General features: G+C 39.6%; 1 protein-coding gene across 1 annotated transcript in view; it reads right to left on the bottom strand.

The window, feature by feature from the left end:
* Positions 1–26,087, bottom strand: part of WARS2 (tryptophanyl tRNA synthetase 2, mitochondrial) — a 99,823-nt gene that overhangs the window by 48,315 nt on the left and 25,421 nt on the right. The window contains exon 2 of the mRNA XM_019956719.2: positions 7,041–7,298. Within this exon, the coding sequence (XP_019812278.2) occupies positions 7,041–7,298 (258 nt within the window). The remainder of the gene's footprint in view (positions 1–7,040; positions 7,299–26,087) is intronic.

Below are 26,087 nucleotides of genomic sequence, written 5' to 3'. Positions count from 1 at the left end.
CCTTGTTATAATTACATAACTGATCTCTAATTTATCTGTTTATAAGTTAAGAATTGATTTATCAAGTTTTCTCAAAATAAAACAAGAAAATATTTTAACTTCCGCTTTAAAGAATTCTTGATAAAAGTTAATCAGATCATTTGAACACAAAATAACTTGTGATAAAAAGTGGTGGAGTGGAAGAAACACTGACCTGATGTTCTCAGGGACTTTATGATTGAAGGGTTTTCTAGAAACTGAGTTTAGATTTTTGCCTTGAGGGTAGGAGAGAGGTGCTGGTTTATTTTAAGTAGAAAGAGCACACGGCTACAATGTGGGGAACGGACCATCGATTGGTAAGACTGAGGCAGGAGTGAAAGGGTAATTTAGTAGTCCAGGGCCTGGAGGCCAGCTCTGGCTCTGTACTGCCTCTCTGCCATCAGCTCCTGAGGCAAAGGCATGGTGGGAGACAGAATAAAGTTCTCTCTCCAAGAGTACTCAACTTACAATGGAGTCATGTCTTGATAAACACACCATTAAGTTGAAAATATCCCAAGTCGAAAATACATACAATATACCTAACCTTCCCAACACCATAGCTTAACTATGTTCAGAACACTTACATCAGCCCTGGTGGTGGTGGTGGTGGTTCAGCCACTAAGTCGTGTCCGACTCTTGTGACCCCATGGACTGTAGCCTATCAGCCTCCTCTGTCCATGCAATTTACCAAGCAAGAATACTGCAGTGAATTGCCATTTCCTTCTCCAGGGGCTCTAACACAAAGCCTATACTATAATAAAGTGTTGAATATCTCATGTAATTTATTGAGCACTGTACTCAAAGTGGAAAACAGATTGATTATGTCTTGATCATTTACCCTGGCGATCTTGTGGCTGACTTGGAGCTGCCCAGTATCATAAGAGAGTATCTTTCTACATATTATCAGCCTGGGAAAAGATCAAAATCTAAAATTCAAAGTACAGTTTCTACTGAATGTATATAGCTTTCAAAGCATCATAAGTTTAACCACTATAAGTCAGAAACTGTCTATATAACTTGCAAAAGTAGTGCCTTAAGAAGAAAATTAAGGTTCATGTTTATTCACAGAAAGGCTAATTTTCTAGTGAGTAAAAGAAAAGCTGATTAACATATTAAAGGGATAAAAAAAGTGGTAGCACAAAAACCAAAGTTTTAAATGAGGAAAGATTAACTTTACAGAAATAAAACGATCAACAAATCAAAAGGCATGAAAAATAAGAGACTTAAGATCCATAATCAAATGTTATTTGTAGACCTTGGTTGGATCATCATTTCAATATGCCAACTACAAAACACATTTTGGGAGAACCAGCATAGTTTGAACATGGACTGGGTATTAGATGATAATATGGGATTATCATTAACTTTGTTAAGTCTGATGATATTATTGTGGTTATGTAAGAAATCTTCCTGACTTTTTGGAAAGGCATGCTGAAATATTTAGGGCATGAAATGCCATGATGTGTGATATCTGCTATAAAATACTTCAACAAAGAGAACAACATGGGATCTTCCATGGTAGTCCACTGATTAGGAATCTGCCTTCCAATACAGGGGATGTGGGTTCAATCCCTGGTCCAGAAACTAAGATCCCACATGCCTCAGGGCAACTAAGCCTGCATGCAGCAACTAGAAGCCTCTGTAGGCCACAGTGAAGATCCAGCATAGCCAAATAAATAAATAAGTAAAATTGGCAAAGATAACCACGAACAAGTATATTTAAAAAAAAAAGAAAACAAAATTGGAGAGACAAATCACAAAGTGTTAATAAATGATGGGGGTAAAGTATACTATTCTCCTACTCTTCTACATATATTTCAAGTTTTCTTCACTAAATATTTTAAACAGGAAAGAAAATCTGATACAATAACCAGTCTACCCACTAAGCTGTAATAATATTGGTTGCCTGAGTTAAAGAAGGAAATGGCCCAGACCAAGCATGTCTTGAGGACAGAAAGATACCTGAGGAAGTCTTTCATACTGTCTTTGTGTGACAAATTGTGGAATATGGGCTGATGAGCACTCTTCTCAAATTTTACCTGACAAACTATCCAAATTCCCCCAAGGGAGCCGAAGTCAGGGATGGTAAGAGGGGACCTGTGAGACAGTTCAGAGGCTACCGGGGAAACAGGCAGCCCCAGCTGCCTCCACTCTCTGACCTAGACCTACAATAGTTGGGGAAACAGATAGCTCACTGTGTAACATAAAAAGCCAAAGGGAAGGTGAATTTTATTATCCCTCACTTAGAGTTCTTACAAAGCTCGCCATATTGTGGATTACTCTTTCAATTGCTATTTTGAACAATAATATACCATGTGGAAGAAGATATGTCAATAATTGCAAATTTTTATATATTTATGGAGGTCACTGCCAAAAACCCTTTACAACAGAGAACATATTTAAAATAGAGTAGTTCCTTCTGGGGCTATGAGCTCAAAGTGCAAGTAATGGATGCAGTTGTACATAAGCCTTTAATTTTAAAAGTTGCTTTAAAAGCAGTCTGACAAGTGGCTACTTTGTGGAGATTAGACATTTTCACCTAGAATAATTATGGAAATAGAATATAATTTTTAAAATTGATACAACCCACTATGGAGACCAGTATGGAGATTTCTTTCAAAAAACTAGGAATAAGACTACCATATGATCCAACAATCCTACTACTGGGCATATACCCTGAGGAAACCATAATTGAAAAGTACACATGTACCCCCATGCTCACTGCAGCACTGTTTACAATAGCTAGGACATGGAAGCAACCTCGATGTCCATTGACAGATGAATGGATAAAGAAGTTGTAGTACATATACACAGTGGAATATTACTCAGCTATAAAAAAGAGCATATTTAAATCAGGTCTAATAAGGTGGATTAAACTAGAGTCATTATACAGAGTGAAGTAAATAAGAAAGAAAAAAAATGAATGTCATATATTAACATGTATATATGGAATCTATATATACATATATTAACATGTATATATGATCTGTGTTCGTTTCCAAGGCAAACCATTCAATATCACGGTGATCCAAGTCTATGCCCTGACCACTATTGCTGAAGAAGCTGAAGTTGAATGGTTCTATGAAGACCTACAAGACCTTCTAGAACTAACACCCCAAAAAGGTGTCCTTTTCATTACCGGGGATTGGAATGCAAAAGTAGGAAGTCAAGAAACACCTGGAGTAACAGGCAAATTTGGCCTCGGAGTACAGAATGAAGCTGGGCAAAGGCTAACAGAGTGTCAAAAAGAAAACGCACTGGTGATAGCAAACACCAACTTCCAACAACACAAGAGAAGACTCTACACATGGACATCACCAGATAGTCAACACCAAAATGAGACTGATTATATTCTTTGCAGCCAAAGATGGAGAAGCTCTATACAGTCAGCAAAAACAAGACTGGGAGCTGACTGTGGCTCAGATCATGAACTCCTTATGGCCAAATTCAGACTTAAATTGAAGAAAGTAGGGAAAACCACTAGACCATTCAGGTATGACCTAAATCAAATCCCTAATGATTATACAGTGGAAGTGAAATTTAGAATTAAGGGACTAGATCTGATAGACAGAGTGCCTGATGAACTATGGATGGAGGTACGTGACATTGTACAGGAGACAGGGATCAAGACCAGCCCCAAGGAAAAGAAATGCAAAAGAGCAAAATGGCTGTCTTAGGAGGCCTTACAAATAGCTGTGAAAAGAAGAGAAGCAAAAAGCAAAGGAGAAAAGGAAAGATATAAGCATCTGAATGCAGAGTTCCAAAGAAAAGCAAGGAGACATAAGAAAGTCTTCCTCAGTGATCAATGCAAAGAAATAGAGGAAAACAACAGAATGGGAAAGAGTAGGGATCTCTTCAAGAAAATCAGAGATATCAAAGGAACATTTCATGCAAAGATGGGCACAATAAAGGACAGAGATGGTATGGACCTAACAGAAGCAGAAGATATTAAGAAGAGGTGGCAAGAATACACAGAAGAACTGTACAAAAAACATGTTTCATGACCCAGATAATCACAATGGTGTGATCACTCACCTAGAGTCAGACATCCTAGAATGTGAAGTCAAGTGGGCCTTATGAAGCATCACTACAAACAAAACTAGTGGAGGTGATGGAATTCCAGTAGAGCTACTTCAAATCCTGAAAGATGATGCTGTGAAAGTGCTGCAATCAATATGCCAGCAAATTTGGAAAACTCAGCCATGGCCACAGAACTGGAAAAGTTCAGTTTTCATTCCAATCCCAAAGAAAGGCAATGCCAAAGAATGCTCAAACTACCACACAATTGCACTCATCTCACACGCTAGAAAAGTCACGCTCAAAATTCTCCAAGCCAGGCTTCGACAGTATGTGAACTGCGAACTTTCAGATGTTCAAGCTGGTTTTAGAAAAGGCAGAGGAACCAGAGATCAAATTGCCAACATCTTTGGATCATGAAAAAAGCAAGAGAGTTCCAGAAAAACATCTATTTCTGCTTTACAGACTATCCCAAAGCCTTTGACTGTATGGATCACAACAAACTGTGGAAAATTCTGAAAGAGATGGGAATACCAGACCACCTGACCTGCCTCTTGAGAAACCTGTATGCAGGTCAGGAAGCAACAGTTAGAACTGAACATGGAACAACAGACTGGTTCCAAATAGGAAAAGGAGTACGTCAAGGCTGTATACTATCACCCTGCTTATTTAACTTCTATGCAGAGTACATCATGAGAAACGCTGGGCTGGAAGAAGCACAAGCTGGAATCAAGATTGCTGGGAGAATATCAATAACCTCAGATATGCAGATGACACCACCCTTATGGCAGAAAGTGAGGAGGAGCTAAAGAGCCTCTTGATGAAAGTGAAAGAGGAGAGTGAAAAAGTTGGCTTAAAGCTCAACATTCAGAAAACTAAGATCATGGCATCTGGTCCCATCACTTCATGACAAATAGATAGGGAAACAGTGGAAACAGTGTCAGACATTATTTTCTGGGGCTCCAAAATCACTGCAGATGGTGATTTCAGCCATGAAATTAAAAGATGCTTACTCCTTGGAAGGAAAGTTATGACCAACCTAGATAGCATATTCAAAAGCAGAGACATTACTTTGCCAACAAAGGTCCATCTAGTCAAGGCTATGGTTTTTCCAGTGGTCATGTATGGATGTGAGAGTTGGACTGTGAAGGAGGCTGAGCGCCGAAGAATTGATGTTTTTGAACTGTGGTGTTGGAGAAGACTCTTGAGAGTCCCTTGGACTGCAAGGACATCCTACCAGTCCATTCTGAAGGAGATCAGCCCTGGGTGTTCTTTGGAAGGAATGATGCTAAAGCTGAAACTCCAGTACTTTGGCCACCTCATGCAAAGAGTTGACTCATTGGAAAAGACTCTGATGCTGGGAGGGATTGGGGGCAGGAGGAGAAGGGGACGACAGAGGATGAGATGGCTGGATGGCATCACCGACTCGATGGACGTGAGTCTGAGTGAACTCCGGGAGTTGGTGAGGGACAGCGAGGCCTGGCGTGCTGCGATTCATGGGGTAGCAAAAAGTCGGACACAACTGAGCAACTGATCTGATCTGATCTGATTATTATAACGTGAGAGAGGGTGTGAAGAGTTTGGATAGACATTGTTTCATGAAATATGAGAGGCACCATCTTTTCAGAGAAAAGGTAGGAATGCTTCTGAAGTAGGACAACCAGGAGGGTGAGACATCTAAGGACAGCTAGTATGAAGAAGGTAAGTCCTATGGAACAAGGACCTGGAGGGTAAGGATGATGCACAAGCAATACCTCCAAGTATTGGAATAGCAGTCATGTGGAAGACAGAGTTTATTTATTACGTATTTTCAGAGAGAAGTTAAATGAGTGGCTGAAAATTACAGGAAGGCAGATGTTTGTTCAACATAAGCAAGTTCTTGATAACAATTATATCTGTCCAAGATTCAATCTGTAAAGTCATATGTAAAGAAAGCCTTCCTGACTTTCCCTAGTGAAAAAGGAAATTGAGGTAAACTGCCTTTAAAAGTCATGTTAATGATTAGATTCTATTATTCTTTCAGATTATCTCTAAGCTGGCAACAAGTTTAAGTTGATAACTGCATTTATTTTTTTGAAGATAGTCTTCTCATTCATTACATATTTTTAAATGGTTACTGTGTGTGAATCATTACATTAAGTTCTGTGGGTGATTAAGTATGCATAAAAATAATGAGTGTCAGAAGTTTATGATCAAGAAAGGAGGTGTACACATGTATGACACGTACCACACTTGCATACATGTTAAATTTTGCCAAAACATGTATAACATACTATTCCTTGTCTGGGGCTCGTCATCAGGTTAAAGACAACATGTAATGTAAAGCATGATTCAGATAAAACTCTCATCTTCTTTGCTAGGGAGTCTCTTAAGTGCTCTGTCTCTAGGCCAGGTTATCTGCCTGTCCAAGAGCAAACTGACTCATCCATAGTAAAGATATGAGTCAAATATTCTGGCTTTGTTCTGAGGCCTTTCTTGGCTTGGACTCAATACACTGGACATCGTCTTCCAATTTCCTAGCTAGCTCTTTCAAATCTTCTCAAAAGTTATTATACAAAGAATGAACAACAGGAATTATCCAACAGACCTTCCAAATGCAATACCCAGCAAAGCAACATTGGAGTTACGTAAAACCATCAGTTGCTAAATTCTATCCCTCATCACCAGGAAACTAGTCAACAGCATGAATTCATCAGTTTGAATGCAACCCAATATAGAAAAACAATTCTTGAGTTAGAAGTAATAATAGGATAAAATTTTTTGGTATATGAAGCATTATAAACTTACCAAGTACAGTTCAGGAAATAGCTAAAGATATTATTGCATTATAATAATACTCAATGATATGAATACAGGGAAAAATGAAAATGAGACAGTTACATTTGATGAAGTCACCTTTGAAAGGTCAAAAAAAAATCACAAGCAGGAGCTATATAAACCACTGAATTTTTTCCTCAAGTAATCTGAAAATAAAAGTTTTCTCAGTTCTAATCTGAGAAGCTGACCTGAGATTGCTGGAAAAGGATGCTCTTCTCTGGGTTGATGCCACAAGCAAGAAGAGCAGCAGTCATGTCCAAGATGCTCTGCCGGAGGATGGTTGGGTCCTGGGGGACAGTGATGGAATGCAGGTCAACAATACTGTACAGCACGGAGTCATGCTCGTCCTGTAACCTCACCCAGCTCTCAATGGCTCCCAGATAGTTGCCGAGGTGGGGGATTCCTGTAGGCTGAATGCCCGAGAATATTCGCTTCACGGCATCTTTCTGGAACAAAGGAGAACAAACAAAATTGTTTTTGAAGCCGAATCCATGAATCTGATGCCCATGGTACCACAGCTATGATGGCTACTCCTATTTTTCTTTTTTAATGAAATCTGACACTCATCATCCTTATGCATTTATTTTGTTCCTACTTGGTGCAAACGCTATGTTAGGTGCTATTAGGGGACAGAAGATGATAATATATATTTTTTTCTTTTTGCACCCAAAACCTTACAAATGCAAAGACATGTAAGGAAAGGTCTGCATCTCCAATCTAACTGGAGATAGAAGATACGCTTATGGAAATAAAAGGAACAATACAACATGACAACACAGTCATAACCCGTTTGGAAAGATAAATAGTGGGGTACAGGCAGGAATGCCCAAGAGCAAAAGATGACTGTGGTTCTGGTGGTCATTACAAAGACTTCAGACATAGAAGTGAAATTTCACTGCAGGTTAAAGGGGCTCCAAGGGTTTGTCATGACATGATTCACTCATTGTGCAGGTAAGGCAATGAAGGCCACAGCATTAGGGCTAAAGGTTACTACTACTTAATTCAGTTTTCTTTAAAAATAATTGCTGATATAATTCAATGTGCAGAATCATGGGTTAAAATTTAGGAAACCTATACTTCATTTCTGATATTACTTCTTGATAAAGTTATTTAACATTTTCACGTTTTAGTTTCCTTTGACTTTTGATAAAATCATACTTGTTTTTTTTTTATTTCTTCAAAAGAAGTTTTTAATTTTGCATAATTTTTAAATTATAAAATCATTTTTGACATGCTTTCCTACTGACCTAATTTGCTGTTATTGAAGTCATAAAAGGAAGTGGGGAAAAAATGTGCCTCTGTATTTGAAAGATTTTGAATGCAAAAAAAAATTTTTTGCCATACCATGTGGCTTGTGGGATCTTAGTTCCCCAACCAGGGATTGAACCTGTGCCTCCTGTGGTGGAAGCATGGAATCCTAACCACTGGACTGCCAGGGAATTTCCCTGCAAATTTTTTTCAAAATATATTTTCTGTCCCTAATACAGAGTGAAAAAATGTCATGTTTCCTTTTAATCATTTTGCATTGTATAGTGAAAAACCAAAAATGAATGTATATCAATAAATGTGCTATAACTAAAAGGCTTTGAAAAAATAAAATGCATCCTTATCATTTTTAACAATAGTAAAAATATTACTAATAATAGCCGCAATTTACTGGACAACTACTATGTTGCTGATATTTATGCTCAATGCTTTATATGTATTAATGCATTTATCCCTTATAATACACAATATGGTAGGCATATGATTACCTCCAATTTGCAGACAAGAAAACTGAGGTTCAGAGATATTAAGATATTGACCATGGTCACACAACTCATACATGAGACTGCAATTTCAAGCCAAGTATCACTGACTTCAGAGCTCATGGATGCTCCTTCCACTGGCTATCATGTTTTGCTTAGCCACCAAGTATTCAAACTTTTTACATTCATTGTATTATTTTGCAACTTCTCTGTCGCCAAAAAAAAAAAGTTATGGGTGAAAAAGAATATTCTTATGTTTACTTGTGTACAAGTTTCTCTAGTGTACATAGTTAGCAGGTGAATTGCTGGGTCATATGGCTCAGCCAGTAAAGAATCTGTCTGCAGTGCAGGAGACCTGGGTTCGATCCCTGGATTGGGAAGATCCCCTGGAGAAGGGAAAGGCTACCCAACTCCAGTATCCTGGCCTGGAGAATTCCATGGATTGTATAGTCCACGGGGTCGCAAAGAGTCAGACACGACTGAGCGACTTTCACTTCACTTCAATTCAAGGTATGCATTCAGTTCAGTTCAGTCGCTCAGCTGTGTTGGACTCTTTTTGCGACCCCATGGACTGCAGCACGCCAGGCTTCCCTGTCCATCACCAACTCCTGGAGCTTATTCAAACTCATGTCCATCGAGTCAGTGATGTCATCCAACCATCTCATGCTCTGTCGTCCCCTTCTCCTCCCGCCTTCAATCTTTCCCAGCAGCAAGGGTCTTTTCTAGTGAGTCAGTTCTTCAAGGTATGCATATGTATTTTCAATTGTACTACAGTGTGCTGAACTGTTCCTAAGTATGCAGCTTCTACCACCAATTTCTGTTGGTCCACATCCTCACCAACACTTTGCCAGTAGTTTTAATTTTAGCTAACTGGTGATATAAGGTAGAATCTCATTACAGTTTAATTGCATTTCTTTGATTATTTATTACAGAAGCTGAGAACTCTTATGGTTATTGCTATTTTAATACCCATATTGCTCTCCCCTGTGGAGAGCCTATTCAGGTTATTTTGCCTATTTTTCTGAAGTTGGAAAATGTTTTTATTGATTTAGGACTTTTTGTATATTCTGGATCCTACTATTTTGTTAGTTACATGTGTGGCCAATATATTCTCTCCTTGTGTGGCTATTTGCTTTTTTGTTATCTTTTGATAAAGAGATGGTCCTAATTTTACCAAATATGTAATCTTGATTACAGATTTTTATGTCATAGAACAAATCTTCCAACATTCCAAGTTTATGAAGATATGTGTATACATATATAAAACATATATGTATGTGCATGCTTTAAGGTTTTATCTTTCACATTTAAGCCTGTATCAATTTGGAGATTTCTACATATGGTGTGAGGCAAGCATCTGCTTTATTTTCTCTCCTTTTAATTTTTCCCTATGTGGATACCTAATTGTTCTAGCACCATTTATTGCAAAGATTGTCTTTCCCACTGCTGTAGAATTCCACTTCAGCATAAATCAAATATCTCTATATGTCTGAGTCTGTATCTGGTCTTTCTGTTCTGTCTCATTGGTTCACTGGTCCTTTTGTCTATTTCTGCACCAGTATTACAGTTGTCTTTTTAGTAAGTCTTGGGACCTGGTGGAGCAAGGCTTTCTGCCTTATTCTTCAATAGTATCTAACTCACCCTTGGTCTTTTACACTTCTCAATGCATTTTATTTATTTATTTTTTTCTCAATGCATTTTAGAATCATCTTGTCAAGTTCCAAGAGAAAAAAAACCTGTTGGGATTTTTGATTAGGATTACATTGAGTCCATAGATTGCTTTGGGGAGAACCAACATCTTTATAATACTGGGTCCTCCAATCTTGAAAACCATATAGCAAAAGAGAATTAATGCAGAACATGATGACTATAGTTGATAACACTGTGTTGTATAATTGAAATTTTCTAACCGAGTAGAACTTAAATGTTCTCCCTCTCACACACACAAATATGTAAGGTGTTGGTTGTGGTAATAATGAGCTTGATGGGGGATCTTTTTTTCCTTAATTTATTTACTTTTACTTGAAGAATAATTATAATATTGTGTTGGTTTCTGCCATATATCAACATGGATCAGCCATGGCTATACATATGTCCCCTCCCTCATGAGCCTCCTTCCCATCTCCCACCCCATCCCACTCCTCCAGATTATCACAAAGCCAGAAAGGGGGATCTGTGCACAATATATATCAGATTACCAAGGTATATGTGCACTTTAAGTATCTTACAATTTATTTGTTGATATATATCAACAAAGCTGAAATTTTTTAAAAAAGAATGTAACATTTACCACAGACTTTATATATAATATTAGCTCCTAAGAGCTAATCTACTTCAGATATGTGAGTGCTAAGACTACTTAAATTTTGCCTTTTCCTATTCCCTAAAATTTAAAATCCTACAAATACAGTCTATTTTCCCCATATCTGCTTATTTTCCTCTTTATTCTTCAGATGACAGCTATAAAATAGAATGTTACATCATAGTTCCATGATCCAGAATTGTGCTTGATCCAAGCACTCAGGAGACCTAAAAGATTTGTGGCTCTGAGAATATGAAAAATACCTTTTAAGTAACCGAGAACAAATATGATTTGCACTTAGAATCATACACATGTACACACACACACACACATACACAATGCCCTCAATGACTAACTCCTGAAATCATAATTTAGAGATATTATTTTAAAAATAGTTGGTAGATGAGAACTGAGGCTGAGGGACAGAGGTGGGGGCTGGAGAGGAAGAAGGGGAGAAAGAAAAGAAAGGGAGAGAGAGAGTTAGCATAGAATAAGTACGTATCAGTGAGGCTTTCTCTAGTACCTTAGACCATAGTAAGCCCTGGGTTCCTGATATGGGAATAAGTAAAGGAGCTTTCAGTGAGGTTAAAAATGATTAATGGGCTTTAGGGACTGATTGATGAAGAGACAAAGCAAAGCAGAAAAACAAGCTCTGAACTTAATAAATGGAAAGGAAAAAAAAAAATACCATCCAGAAACGCTTGAACTAGGATGAAAGGGGACTGTTTATGGTCATGTAAAAGATTGTAAGGACCAGGACTATCAAGCTGGGGGAAAAAAAAGAATATTTCCATACAAATTCCTCCATGTTCAGGAATTATCCCGCAGGACAAATGGAGACACTAATTCTTGAGAAAACTAGAAGAGAAAAGCACTAGAGGACAGACTGTGGGAAAAAAAGAATTGTGACCAGTGGGAATGAACTAGACATGATCTAATACATCTTTTTCATTCTCTAGTTTCTGTGCTTCTATACATCCAGGCAGAGGGAATGATGTTATCAAGAAGTAAGAGCAACAAGAAATGGTTTGTTCAATTTTCAAGGAGCTATTAAGAAAATACAGGCTCTAAATGAGAACTGGATTCCTGGCCTTAAAAATATACAGAGAGTGTCTTGCTCTTCGGTGGTGAGTTTATGTTCCCGTCTGTTCCCCCTGCAAGAGTCAGCAGGCAGCCTGACGGCATGGCAGGGGAGATACGCCTGGTACCATGAAATCATGGGGCTGGAATGTGGCGTTTGGGTGGTGGGAGGATGGGGGTTCTGTGTTCAAAAGCAGGAGAGCTGGAAAAGAATGAAAATGAAAGGAGCATGGGCTTCCCAGTGGATGGGAGGCAAACCACAAAGAAAACAGCTTCAAGACCAGCCCACAGGCATTTACTCCTCAGGCAGGCTGGAGCATCAACCTTCGATTCCTTTGCTGTGCACAGAGACTAAAAAGAAGGTCCGTTTTACAAAATAGGTCTTCATTTTTATTTCAGATGTATTTCTTTAACAAAGGCCACTTCCAGTCAATGCAGGCCTTGGCTCATTTTGTAACAGAATTAGTATCACCAATGGGTAGCTTCAACGCTGAGATTTGATATATTCCAGAAGAGAGGATGGGAGTTTGAATTTGAATCAGAGGGAGAACAAATTTATCAATCTGACAGACGTAGCTCAAATCATTCCTGTTATAAGGGACTGAGCACATTCCAAATTCGTAATTATCATAACTTCAGTGATTGCATCCAAAAGCAGTTGAAAAATCCCAAGCTGCTAATTATAGCAAAAGATAATTTTTCTAATCAACTAAAGAGAGCTTCTGATTTTATTCCCAAGTGCATAATATACATCCAAAAAAGCCTGCCTACAAGCTTAGAAACACTTTCAACTTTGGTATGGAGGTGGCAACCAAAGACTTCAACTAAAGATTTCAAGATTCTTATTACAAACTCCTGCTTGTGTCCAGCTGGGGCATCGATTGTGTATGCATCATACCTGTTTTAACTATAGTCGATGGTAGGCCAAAAACTTGGCGGAACAACCATCGTGTCTACCTGGTTCCATGAAAAGCATGTTATCACAGACTGTGATTAGAAAGGAATCAGCATTATCAACTAATTAGGTTTCAAATCTCTTTTTGTAAGTCTTTATTTTGCTAAATAAAAAATACAGCTTAAGCAGCTCTCTGTTAGGGATTCTCAATTCTATCATGTATATCACCCTATCACATATATCTAGGCCCCTTGCATATAATTTTCAACACTTCCTTGAAAATGTCTCTACCATCAACTAGTGATTTAAGAGCTGAAACATAGGAGACCCAGCATAGAAAAATAGCACTTCCATCCTGGCTGGGAGGATCCAGGTGCTTCTCTGAAGCTTTCTTTGGCCACGGCTCAGCATTGTTCTGCCACAGTCAGCGCTTTCTTTCAGAAGCACAGAGAGCCAGGAGTCTGGTGAGAAAATGCTGACTCAGCACCAAGTGAAAAAAAAAGGAAAAAAAAAAAAAGAAAGGGTTCGTTTCTGCTTAGAAATGAAACCAGATGCTCAGACCTGGGAATCAATATAGTAAATATTAATTCAATATAAGAGAAAGCAGGTCTTATGTCACCCTCAAACCAGAAGGAATATGTAGGCCAGCAATTAAACCTGTAGGAAAAAATCATTATCAAAAAGATAAAAAGAGGAGTGACTAATCCATTAGACTGCGAGTTCCATAAGGGCACAGACGAGACGCAGTGACCACATATTGTTAGGCCAGGGAAGCAGTGAAAGGAATAAACTTGAGTTTTTAAAACAGTTTTCTATAAACTTTTTTAAGCCACCTCCAAATTTTAAGAGCTGTGCATCTGTCTCCCACCCCACGCACTGTGCTGTCCTTCCATCACACAGCAGAATGCTTTCACAGATGTATTTTTCATTCTTGTGCTGGACTCAAGCAATCAGAAAGATTCCCTGGCACTTGCATGGGCTTCACTGCATGTGACAGAGGCAGGAATTACTGGCCTTACTTTCCAGGAAGGACACTGGAAGGCTAAGTAACCTGCACAAGATCACAGGCAGGTGGTCAGATCTGAATCTCAGCTCTCAGAACTGGACTCGCCCACCTTCTCACTGGTCTGCGTCAGGTTAGAATTTCTTGACTTCAAGGTTGGCCTGAACTTTAACTACCTTCACTCCCACCCACAACTCCCCTCTCCACACACATGCTTCTCCAAAAGGGAAGGTGTGCTTCTCAGAAAGGGAAGGAGATGTTTCCTGAGAGGCCCAGGTAACAGCTGGTGGCACAGCTGGGCCCAGAATCCAGACCTCCGGAGCTAGGCTCACCAGACCACCTGATGCTTTTGTATTCATATTTATCACATTCTTTTCTCCTGCAGCTATTTCTTTTGTAGCTCAGCATATCTTTGGGCTTATTTTCCTCACGCCTTTCTTTTCTGTTTTCTTTCTTACACATCAGTGAATAGTACCTCAGTCAATGTCTCCCCATCAGATGATGAAATATAAAATCTAGGGACTCTGGCTCCTAGGAGAGAATGCACTGTCACCCAAGGGAAGCTAAGCTATGTTGAAATGCAAAGCTTATATGTAGGTATGGAATAATCTGGCAAGTCCTTTTAGTTTTTATTGGAAGAGTGACTCAAATATATTATCTAAACACAACATAAATAATTATAACATGATATGTAGTGAGAAACACTTTTAATTTCTAACAATAATACTGCTTCCTAAACCAAATGAGCCAGGGTCAAATTCTTGACATAAACATCTTAACCACCACTACATAATTTATTTTTACATTGAATGGAACAGTAAATACAGGCAAGAGATCAAGAATACTAAAAATTTTTAAGTATAAAGAATGATCTGAAATGCTTAAGAAAATATTAGTTTCTCCCCATAAGAAAATTTGAACATTGATCTCAAAGTGTTAGAGAAATCATTGCCTAGAAAGATACAAGAGGTTTTTTTTTATCATTGCCTTTTTTGGTAAAATACAGGCTTATGCGTGTATGCTTGGCCATGTTCAATTCTTTGTGACCCTATGGACTGTAGCCCACCAAGCTCTTCCATCCATGGGATTTTCCAGGCAAGAATACTGAAGTGGGTTGCCATTTCCTCCTTAAGGGGATCTTCCTGACCCAGGGATAGAACCCGAGTCTCATTTTCAAATGTAATATTCTTACTAGATATGCCCAACATGTAGAAAAGTCCAAAGAAAAGCTTGGTGTATAGACAACAGTAGAGTCAGTGAAGGAGCCCCGGTGGGCTCTTCTGCCTTCACTCCAGCCAGCCTCATGAGGAGCTTCCTAGAGCACAGGTTTGCAAACAACTTGATTCAGTATATTTTCGAAATATTAATATGTTGTTGGAAAAAATATTCCTCCTTAGGGTAACAGGAAATATACAGAAAAGAGAGTTTTCACACAAAAAAGGCTGGGACAAAAATGTAAATACCACATACACAGACTTAGCTGTATGTATACATCTTTTCCTTTCTTCCTCTGGGATAAGGCTCGGACATTATGTGACCACTAATCCCTTTCCCAGTCGTCCTCCATTATCTTCCATGAGCAGCTGACCTAGTTACTTGCCACTCTTGTATTGCTCGTTCCCCTCTGCCCTTAGACTCTTCCCTCAGCCTGGATATCCTTCGTCCTCGTCTCTGCCTGGAGAACCCCTCCATAGTCTTCAAGGCCAAACAATCTTTCCCTGATTTTAAACTTGCTAAATATACCTTCTCCCTACCAAACACACACACACGCAGTCACTCTCTCCAAGAAGAACAGATCCTTCTTTCATCAGCTCTTCATTATTGCACATATCAGCCTGGTAACTTGGTAAATATTTTCTTATTTGCTTAGTAAATATTTTCCCACCTAGAATATGAGCTCTCCAGGGCTGGGGCTGTCTTTTTCATCTTATATCCCTAGTACATAGCAGTGCCAGGCACATTGTGAGCATCTACTAAGTGTTAGTGGAATAAATGACAAATCTCCCACTCCTACCCCTGACTCTGGCTCCATGTAAAGGGCAAAATAACTACACACAGAATGAACCGAATGTTCCAGTTATAGGTAGTTCCTAAACAAATTACGTTCATGTTTGAAAACTGGTTTTCTGAAACTCAGAAACTCAATTCTTTAAAAGGCAGTTAAACTCCTGGAAGGCAGCCCATGGAAGCCTCATTGAACCCACAGTACTCCTGAAGGATGGTTTTAACAACAGTATTTCAGCTGCACCTAAACACCATTCATAAAATTGTTTCTGTGGGAAAGTGAAATCCAAGTTCTATTTTGGGACACACGAGAACTACCTACCCAGTGGTGGCTCTGACTTCAGAGCAGAAAGCACTTAAGAGGAACAATCTGGTAGGAAGAGCAGGCTGTATTTGCATACGGACTTTTGAGATTAGATTTACGATTATTTGGAGGAGAAGGGGACGACAGAGGATGAAATGGTTGGATGGCATCACTGACTCAATGGACATAAGTTTGAGTAAACTCCGGGAGTTGGCAATGAACAGGGAGGCCTGGCATGCTGCAGCCCATGGGGTGACAAAGAGTCGGACACAACTGAGCGACTGAACTGAACCGAACTGGAGGTGGAGCAACATGTGGGAGCTTCCTTCAGCATTATCAGCTTACCTAACACTGATATTGTGCCTATATGGTCTGTCCTGGAGGTGGCTGCCCTGGCTGCCACTGCTGAGAAGAAAGTTCAGAAGGTGGAAGGCAGGTGCTGGAGCAGAGGTTCCCACCCTATGTCTCTGTACCTGCAATATCACCTGAATAGGGACCTTTTAGGAATGCAGATACCTGGGCTCCAATCCAGAACTACCAATAAGCCCAGATACCTGGGCTTATTCCAGAAGAAAACTTAAAGAGTTATGCAAGCTGTGCCTTGACAAGCCTTCCAGGTGACTCTGATGCCCTCATTTGAGAGGGGCTTTGGGGGCACTCATATGTAGTCTTAAAATTCACTTCAACTACATAAAATGAGGTACAAATGAAAACATTTGAATAAAAGACAGAAGATACATTTTTAAGCTACCAGTTCTCAATCTTGTCTACACAGTGATCACCTGGGAGCTTTGAAAAATACCAGTGCCTGGGTCCCATCCTCAGAGATTTTGATTTAATCAGTTTGAGATTTGGCATGAGCATAGGGAATTTTTAAAAGTTCCCTGTGTGATTCTAATGTGTGTCCAAGATTGAAAAACCACTATTCCTACCAACTACTACATAATTACTCTCTAAAACTGCCGACCTGATTGGAAACATAGAAATACACGCACACAAACACATACACACACATGAGCATACAAATGGACTACAAAAATGCGAAAAGTTCACTTGCTTATAATTTACATTTCAAGGTAATAAAATCCCTGAGCATTTATGCATTAATCCACAGTCAAGGATCCCTTTGGCTTCAGGCAGAAGTTCAGCAAATTATGGTCAACAGATTATGAAGGTGTGGCTAGAGTCCCTACATTGGTGAGAAAAGATCAAGTAAGCACACTACCTTCCACCATTAGGTAAACTTACTTGATAATGCCCAGTCTCATAAATCCTTATGGCTCAGGGATTCAAGAAGCTTCCCAGCTGGCACTTGTGGTAAAGAACCCACCTGCCAATGCAGGAGACATGAGATGCGGGTTCAATCCCTGGGTCGGATCCCCTGGAGGAGGGCACGACAACCCACTCCAGTATTCTTGTCTGGAGCATCCCATGGACAGAGGAGCCTGGCGGGCTACAGTCCATAGGGTCATAAAGAGTCAGACACGACTCAAGTGACTTAGCAAGCAGGGATTCAAGAAGCACGTAGAGCCCAGACATTGACAAGAAAATAATCCCACTAAGATTTTGATATCAGAATTGTAATGGATAGAATACAAAATTATCACTGTATAGAATGCTTTTTTCTACCTATTTCCCTGTGTGAAAAATTCTCTAACTTCCTCTAACCCCTACAGAGTCTGAATTCAAAACTCAGGCAGTTGTAGCTGGGTTTCATGGTCAGCTCAGTCAGTTGAGGAAAACCTGAACTAACCACTGGTGGCCTTGGATAAGTGAAACCAAGATGCCAGAAATTCTTATATCCAACAAATGAAGGAACTCCATGACCTCGGTGTTCTGAAACTTTGAGAGACAGCATGAATATCTTGCAGGGTTCCCTAGTGATTCAAACAGTAAAAAATCTGTCTGCAATGCAGGAGACCCAAGTTTGATCCCAGGGTCAGGAAGATCCCCTGGAGAAGGAAATGGCTGCCCACTCCAGTATTTTTGCCTGGAGAATTCCATGGACAGAGGAGCCTGGCAGACTTCAGTCCATGGGATCGCAAAGAGGCGGACACGACTGAGCAGCTGAGCACACACATACACACAATACTACAAACAGAGAAAAAAAAAATTCTAAAGTTATTTTCTCGGTATAAAAATATTTCACCAAAAAAACTCTTCGACTATCCTAAATACTACTGGGTGAAAAAAGTTATTTTGCAGGACCCATGGCCCCCTTTCTCATCATCCAACCTGTGCTACTGCTGCTAAGTCACTTCAGTCGTGTCTGACTCTGTGCGACCCCATAGACGGCAGCCCACCAGGCTCCCCCGTCCCTGGGATTCTCCAGGAAAGAACACTGGAGTGGGTTGCCATTGCCTTCTCCAAGGCATGAAAGTGAAAAATGAAAGTGAAGTCACTCAGTTGTGTCCGACCCTCAGCGACCCCATGGACTGCAGCCTACCAGGCTCCTCCGTCCATGGGATTTTCCAGGCAAGAGTACTGGAGCGGGGTGCCATTGCCTTCTCCCATCCAACCTGTAGACTGATACAATTCCCAGGGTTGTTTGAATAGTATTTGTTTCAGTTCAGACCCTTCTGTCAGCTCATTCTGTTAACTTTAGAATAAGTTAGAAAAATGGCAAACTCAAGCAGTAAAATATGATGACTGTGATAACTTGTCTGGTTATTTATCGTGGTTAAGCAGTAGGCTTTAGCACCACACTGCCTGGGCTGAGTCCTGGCTCTATGACTTATATGGTCTTAAACACCTACAAAATGGGATAATAATATACCAGACTCACAGGGTAGATGACTTTATTAGTGATGAGTTTTTTAGTGTAAAGTGCTTAGTGCCTGGCATGGAGTAAGCTCTCCAGAAAATATCTGATCATTGATGGAGGTCAAATTTTTAAGTGTTTAAAGATTTTCACCCAACCATCCAACAGTAGGGCTTCCCAGGTGGTGCTAGTGGTAAAGAACACATCTGCTAATGCAGGAGACACAAGAGCAACAGGTTCTATCCCTGGGTCGGGAAGATCCCCTGGAGGAGGGCACAGCAACCCACTCCAGTATTCCTGCCTGGAGAATCCCATGGGCAGAGGAGCCTGGCGGGCTTCAGTCCATAGGGTCACTAAGAGTTGGACACGACTGAAGTGATTTAGCATGCACATACTCGTCCAACATACAGAAATGTGTCCTACAGAAATACTCATATTAGAATGTAAGTCTACCTGGCATTCCCTATATGAGTAATGACAAAAGGACTACAAGCAACTAAATGTCCATTAGGGAACATACTAAATAAACAGTAGTTTTATTTTTAAATGATGGAGTAGCATGCAACAGATAAGAAGAACATAAGTACTAAGAGCACAGAGTGGAGGTCAGCCCAACTCTGGAGTCAAAGGGCCAAATCCAATACCAGCTCTGTACACACTAGCTGTGTTTCCTTGTGCAAGTCACCGAACTTTCTCATCTGTAAAATGGGTGTAATAATAGCACCCTCCTCAAGGCCTGAGAACAATGCATAGCCCACAGAAGTTCTATATGCTATGCTAAGTCACTTCAGTCGTGTCCGACTCTGTGCGACCCCATAGACGGCAGCCCACCAGGCTCCCCCGTCCCTGGGATTCTCCAGGCAAGAACACTGGAGTGGGTTGCCATTTCCTTCTCCAATGCATGAAAGTGAAAAGTGAAAGTTAAGTTGCTCAGTCATGTCCAACTCTTAGCGACCCCATGGATTGCAGCCTAACAGGCTCCTCCGTCCATGGGATTTTCCAAGCAAGGGTACTGGAGTGGGGTGCCATTGCCTTTGACAAGGAAGGTGAATACACATTTAACTTAACAGTGGTTATCTCAAAGAGTGGGAATAAGCAATGATTACTTTTTTGACACTCTTGTATTTATTTAACTCTTTTTAAGGGCATGAACATTTTTTGTAGCCAAATTAAAAAAAATAAATGCCTGGTTTTACTGCATATGGCCCAATGATGATTAATTTACATATAATTACAAGAGTCTCATACCAACAGGAATGTCAGGTATTATCATTTTCATTTTACATAATGGGAAATAAAGACATGAATAAAGTGAAGTGATTGATTAAGCTCACACATGAGGTTATTTGTAAGATGGAACTAGAACAGAACAACATAATGTAATAGAAAACAGATTTGGGGGATCAGACAGTCCTGTAGCAGGCTCAATTGCTTCTGCATATCCCAGCACTCTGTACAAATTCTTTAATCTCTCTGAACTTCAGTTTGATAATCTGAACAATGAGGTTAATAATAATAATGGCTAATATTTGTTGAGTGCTTACTATGTACAAATACTCTAGCAAGAGCTATGAATGCATTATCTCATTTAATCCTTACAAAAAGCCTTATGAGGTAGGTAGTATTATCAACTCTGTTTTATAGGTGAGGAAACTGAGGCACAGAGGGGTTCAGTGAGCAGTGAATGTCTAATAAATAGTGGAGTCAGGGCCTGAACAGAAGCAGATCAAATTCAGCTATACATGCTTCACTTAGTCCAGAGACTTGGTGCATACACATGAAGGGGAGGGACCCACTGCAGGACAGAGTGGACTCCTGGAACCACCAGCAAGCCTCCCTGTGAGACTAGACTCTCTGTAGATACTTCAGAAGGAGTGTATGAGAATACAACAAAGCACTCAATAAATTATTTGCTTTTATCCCTCTGCTTCAATAAATGATGCTACCTCCTAGACTGTACAACCTCCAATCTGCTGTAATTTTATGTTCACATAATGAACTTCTGTGGGGATGTGTGATTCTCTCTCTTGCACTGCACACAGTAAAGATAATTGCCCTGTGTACTTTTTGTTTTCCTTTAGAAGTGGTGGCCAGTACAGGGCAGGTGACAGGGACAGTGGTTCTTATTCATCTGGGCAGCAGCTTCGGTGCTAATTCTAAACACAGGTGGTGAGAGAGACAGCCAACAGGAAGGGGGAAGGAATCACTGCTGACATGTGCAACTGGCAAGATTGATGGTTTCCCTCTCTCTTTCTCCCCAGTGCGTCGGCCTGGGGGCAGAGATGCAGGAGCTGCTGTGCTGGGGACAGTAAAATACACAGCGCAACGTCTACCTTGTGGCCACGCTGATTAATGAGACTGAAATGACACAGAAAACAGGCGGTGCTTCGGAAGGAGAATTCACAGGCCTTTCTTTCTTTAATGATTTCAACAAAAGCAGTTCCCATAAACAGCTGGGTTTGAACTGGAATACCCCGCGGTTACAGCAAGGCAGGGGTGTATTTGGTGGAATGTGTGGAGCAAAGGGTGAGGGTATAAGGGGAGTTTGTAATGAATTAAATTCATTTGTGATCACTGGGTACAAATCATAATGAATGAATTCCTTTCCTCTGTCTGTTTAGCTGAAAAATGTCATAAAGTCTGGGTAAGATATTTACTTACCTAACCATGTAAAGAGGACATAGGAATATACCCACAAAGACTTTTTGCCCCAATGAAGGCACTCATTTAGTTTTTTAGAGCTGAGAGATGGTATCATCAATTTGTCGTGTTTTACCACAGCTGCATAATGTATGTATTAAAACACAGTACTCTCTTTTTGAGAAAAGATGAATTTGAATACCAAATATTATTTCTAGTACTTAGTATCAACTATTTACAAGGTATATTCATTAGGATTTCCCACCAACAGCTCTTCAAACTTAATATGATATCCAAAATTAAATCTACTGGCTCATAACCTTCCAGTAAACTGCCCACAAACCTGCTCTTCTGTATTTTCAATCGTGGCTAATGACAGAACCATCCACTCAGTCTCCCAAAGGTAGCAGCCAACCAGATTCTTTCGTTTCCTTCATCAGATTCTGTGGGTTAAAATCCTGACTCCTTCAATCGCTAGATATGTGATCTTTGGCAAGTACTGGGTTGACCAAAAAATTCACTTGTGTTTTTCTGGAACAGTGTATAGAAAAACCCTAATGAACTTTTTTGGCCAACCAACCCAATATTTGTGACTCAGTTTCTTCCTCTGAACCAACATTTTAATGGTATTAATACTACTTCATAGGGTTATTATAAGAATTAAATATATTAGTACATAAAAAGTGCTTAGAATAGTGCCTGGCACAAAGAACGTACTCAATAAATGTTAGCAATGATTGATCTTAAATGTGCTCACTGCATTTATATACATAAAATTACATTAGGTGATGGATGTGTTAACTAACTTCACTGCAGCAACCACTTCACAATAATATGGGTAACAAACCATCTTGTTGTTCACCTTAAACATACAATATGTCAAATATATCTTAAGCTGGAAAAAATCAGCTGTTATTATTAACATTACCTAACCAATTGCTAAATCTTCAGGGACAGTTTCCAACACAATTTCACTACTCCCTCTCCATCAACAGTCTAATCTCCAATCACTTCACCTGTGCTGTTTCAGTGGCTTCTATCTAGCATCTATATCCACCATATCACTATCTGAACTATCTTTTTAAAAGAGTGACTCTCCACTGGTTTGTCCTTTTCTACAGAGTCAAGTCCAAACCCCTCAAGTTAGTGTATAAAATCCTTCATAATCTGACTTCACACACATACAGATAACAGACCTGGCAGGGGCAAGTAGCTCCCTGAATGAACCCTAATTAAGCAACTGAGAAGTCTCATTAGAAACTCCAGGTTAATGATTTATAGTTAATATTTTATAACATGCTATTTTTCATTTATCATCCTTAGCATCAGAGCCAATATTGTATTCAATTAAAACCACAAGAGCAATCTTCAGGATCTATAATTTAAAACCCAAATGTACAAAATATTTATATGCCAGCTGATATTATTCTAGGTCAGATTAAATTTAGAGCATTTCCATTGCTGAGTATGCCCCTCCACCAAATTCATTCTATTTAGAACTTCAGAATGTGACCTTACAGGGAAGTAGGGTCTTTGCAGATGTAATTAACTAAGACGAGGTCATACCAGATCAGAGTGGGACCTAAATCCAATGACTACTGTCCTTATAAGGAGAGGAGACAACACATAAAGATATAGAGGGGAAAGGTCATGCACCAAAGGAGACAGAGATGGCAGTGATGTAGCTGCTAGTCAAACGCCCGTGTTTGCAACAAGTCACCAGAATCTAGAAAAGAGTCCAGGAAGGATTCTTCCCTAAAGCCCCTGCAGAACAGCATGGCCCTGCTGACACCTTGATTTCAGACTCTGAGCCACCAGGCATGTGACACGATACATTTCTGTTGTTTTAAGCCATCTGGTTTGTGACACAGTTAACGCAGCCTTAAAGAATAATACACTTGGATAATGTGGTAAACTAATACGATGAGTCTTTCAGGGCCAGTCTGTTAGGACACTGAGCTTCTTCTCCAGAGCTGCCCAAGCCCATGATGGGGCCAGGCAGACTAGAACATGAGCATTCTGCATTAGCTATCGTGACTGGCCAGACCACAACCACACATACGCAGGTAGTGGTGCTGAGGTCAGGAAGCATTTTTATTAGGTTCAGTTCAGTTCAGTTCAGTCACTCAGTCGTGTCCGACTCTTTGCGATTCCATGAATCACAGCACGCCAGGCCTCCCTGTCCATCACCAACTCCCACAGTCTACCCAAACCCATGTCCATCGAGTTGGTGATCCCATCCAGCCTACATCAAATAAACAAATAGCTAAAATCAATGACAGGGATGTAATGAGTTGCTGTTACTTTGTTTTGGGAAAAATCAAAGGTCTAGGATCATATTTGCATGCTTCTACAAAATTACTGTATATAGTTAGCTTTGCTCCATTTATTCTGTCCATTTAAACAGCAGATCTGAAATTTCCTCACACTATAATAACTCAGAAAATGAAAACTTACTCTTAGCAAATACTGTTTCCTTTGGTCCAAAAAATATTGATTGTGCACCTCTTCTGATGAAGCAGTATGATATGTACTATTTGAAGAAAAGCTATGACAAACCTAGACAGCATGTAAAAAAAGCAGAGACGTCATGTTGCAAACAAAGGTCCATATAGTCAAAGCTATGATTCTCCCAGTAGTCATGTATGGATGTGAGAGTTGGACTATAAAGAAGGCTGAGGGCTGAAGATTTGGTACCTTAGAACTGTGGTGCTGGAGAAGACTTTCGAGACTCCCTTGGACAACAAGGAGATCAAACTAATCAATCCTAAAGGAAATCAACCCTGAATATTCATTGGAAGGACTGATGCTGAAGCTGAAGCTCCAATACTTTGGCCACCTGATACAAACAGCCAACTCTTTGGAAAAGACCCTGATGCTGGAAAGATTGAGGGCAAGAGGAGAAAGGAAAAAGAGGATGAGATGGATAGATGGCATCACTGACTCAATGGGCATGAGTTTGAGGAAACTCAGGGAGATAGTGAAGGACAGGGAAGCCTGGTGTGCTACAGTTCATGGGGTTGCAAAGAATCAGACATGACTTGGAGACTGAACAACAATAACAAACACTGCTGTTCTCCCCTGAAAGGGTTTTTTTTTTCTTTGAAACCTTAGAGATTATTTTTTGGCATAATGACCCCAGCCCAAATCATTTTGAGATACAGGTTTTCTTAGATAATAAACAGTGAACTATTTCTCTTAAAAACTAAGAAAACACATCTATAATCTTTCTTTGAAGCTCTTCAGAAAGATTTTTTTTTTTGGCTGTGCCATGTGGCTTGTGGGATCTTAGTTCCCCAACCAGGAATTGAACCTGGGCTTCAGCAGTGAATATGTGGAGCCCTAACCATCGAACCACTAGGGAATTTCCTAGAAAGAATTCTTATAAAGCTTTGTATGAAATAAACTTGGGGGGGGAAAGGGTAAAATTCACATTTGGAAACCAGTGTCAGCTGATCATTAATTCACCATCCCTCTTTATATTTGAAAGATCTCAGGAAGTTATCAATGATAGCCCATAATGTTGAAGAACAAATAATCCAACATATTTTCAGCATGCCACAGAGTTTCCTGCTTGTCACATTGTTGAGCCTCTTATATAAAAGTTCTGAAAAATCTGGCAACTTATGCAGATCTAGAGGCTCTGTTGTCAAAGAAGTGTCAGCATAGAGGTCATTTCAGAGTTTCCAATTCTTTATACTTATTAATGCGTGTCTGACTTTTCTGCAACTGCATGGACCATAGCCCGCCAGGTTCCTCTGTCCATGGGATTTCCCAGGTAAGAATACTGGAGTGAGTAGCCGTTTCCTTCTCCAGAAGAATCTTCCTGACCCAGAAATCGAACTCACATCTCCTGTATTGCAGGCAGATTCTTTACCACTGAGCCATCAGAGAAGCCCCACTCTTGTTAATAAACCTTAGAATTTTTCACAGTTGAGTTTTTAGCCCTTCCTCTAAAACTTCACCACCCCACATTCAATTTTCTATTTATGTTTAATGGAAATGTCATAGTTCTGATTTGCACTCACTGTGTGTGTACATGTGCAAAATAACTCTGCATTCCTTAGTCAGTTGTCTCATTGTGCCTAATGAAATTCAAGAATATTTCTTTAATTAAGGGAGACTTGTTTTTTCTGATTGTTTATACAAATTGATGACATTTTTTCATTCTACTTTAAATTGTCTCATCATTTATCATTGACTAAGCTTAAGAAACATTTATCTCATTTATAAAGTAATGCAGTATCATAGTTTCATTTCTCTGATTCCAATTATTTTATTTGGAATTTGTACATTTTGGTGCTGATCAAGTTGTAAAATAGAAACCAAAATAATTATTCTCCTTTACATTTTAGTTTGACTTTCAATTCCCAAAACCTACCTTTATTCATCAATGAATATTTATCATGTCCCTTTTGAAGTAAACACTGTTTTCCAATAAATTTCCAAATCTGACTATTTTTACATAGTTTATGTATCTGTATGAGCATATTCTATT

The sequence above is a fragment of the Bos indicus genome, chromosome 3 (genome assembly GCF_029378745.1).
Source record: "Bos indicus isolate NIAB-ARS_2022 breed Sahiwal x Tharparkar chromosome 3, NIAB-ARS_B.indTharparkar_mat_pri_1.0, whole genome shotgun sequence".
Classification (NCBI taxonomy): Eukaryota; Metazoa; Chordata; class Mammalia; order Artiodactyla; family Bovidae; genus Bos; species Bos indicus.
The sequence above is the reverse complement of the archived record's forward strand: the minus strand, read 5'-3'. Positions and strand labels throughout refer to the sequence as shown.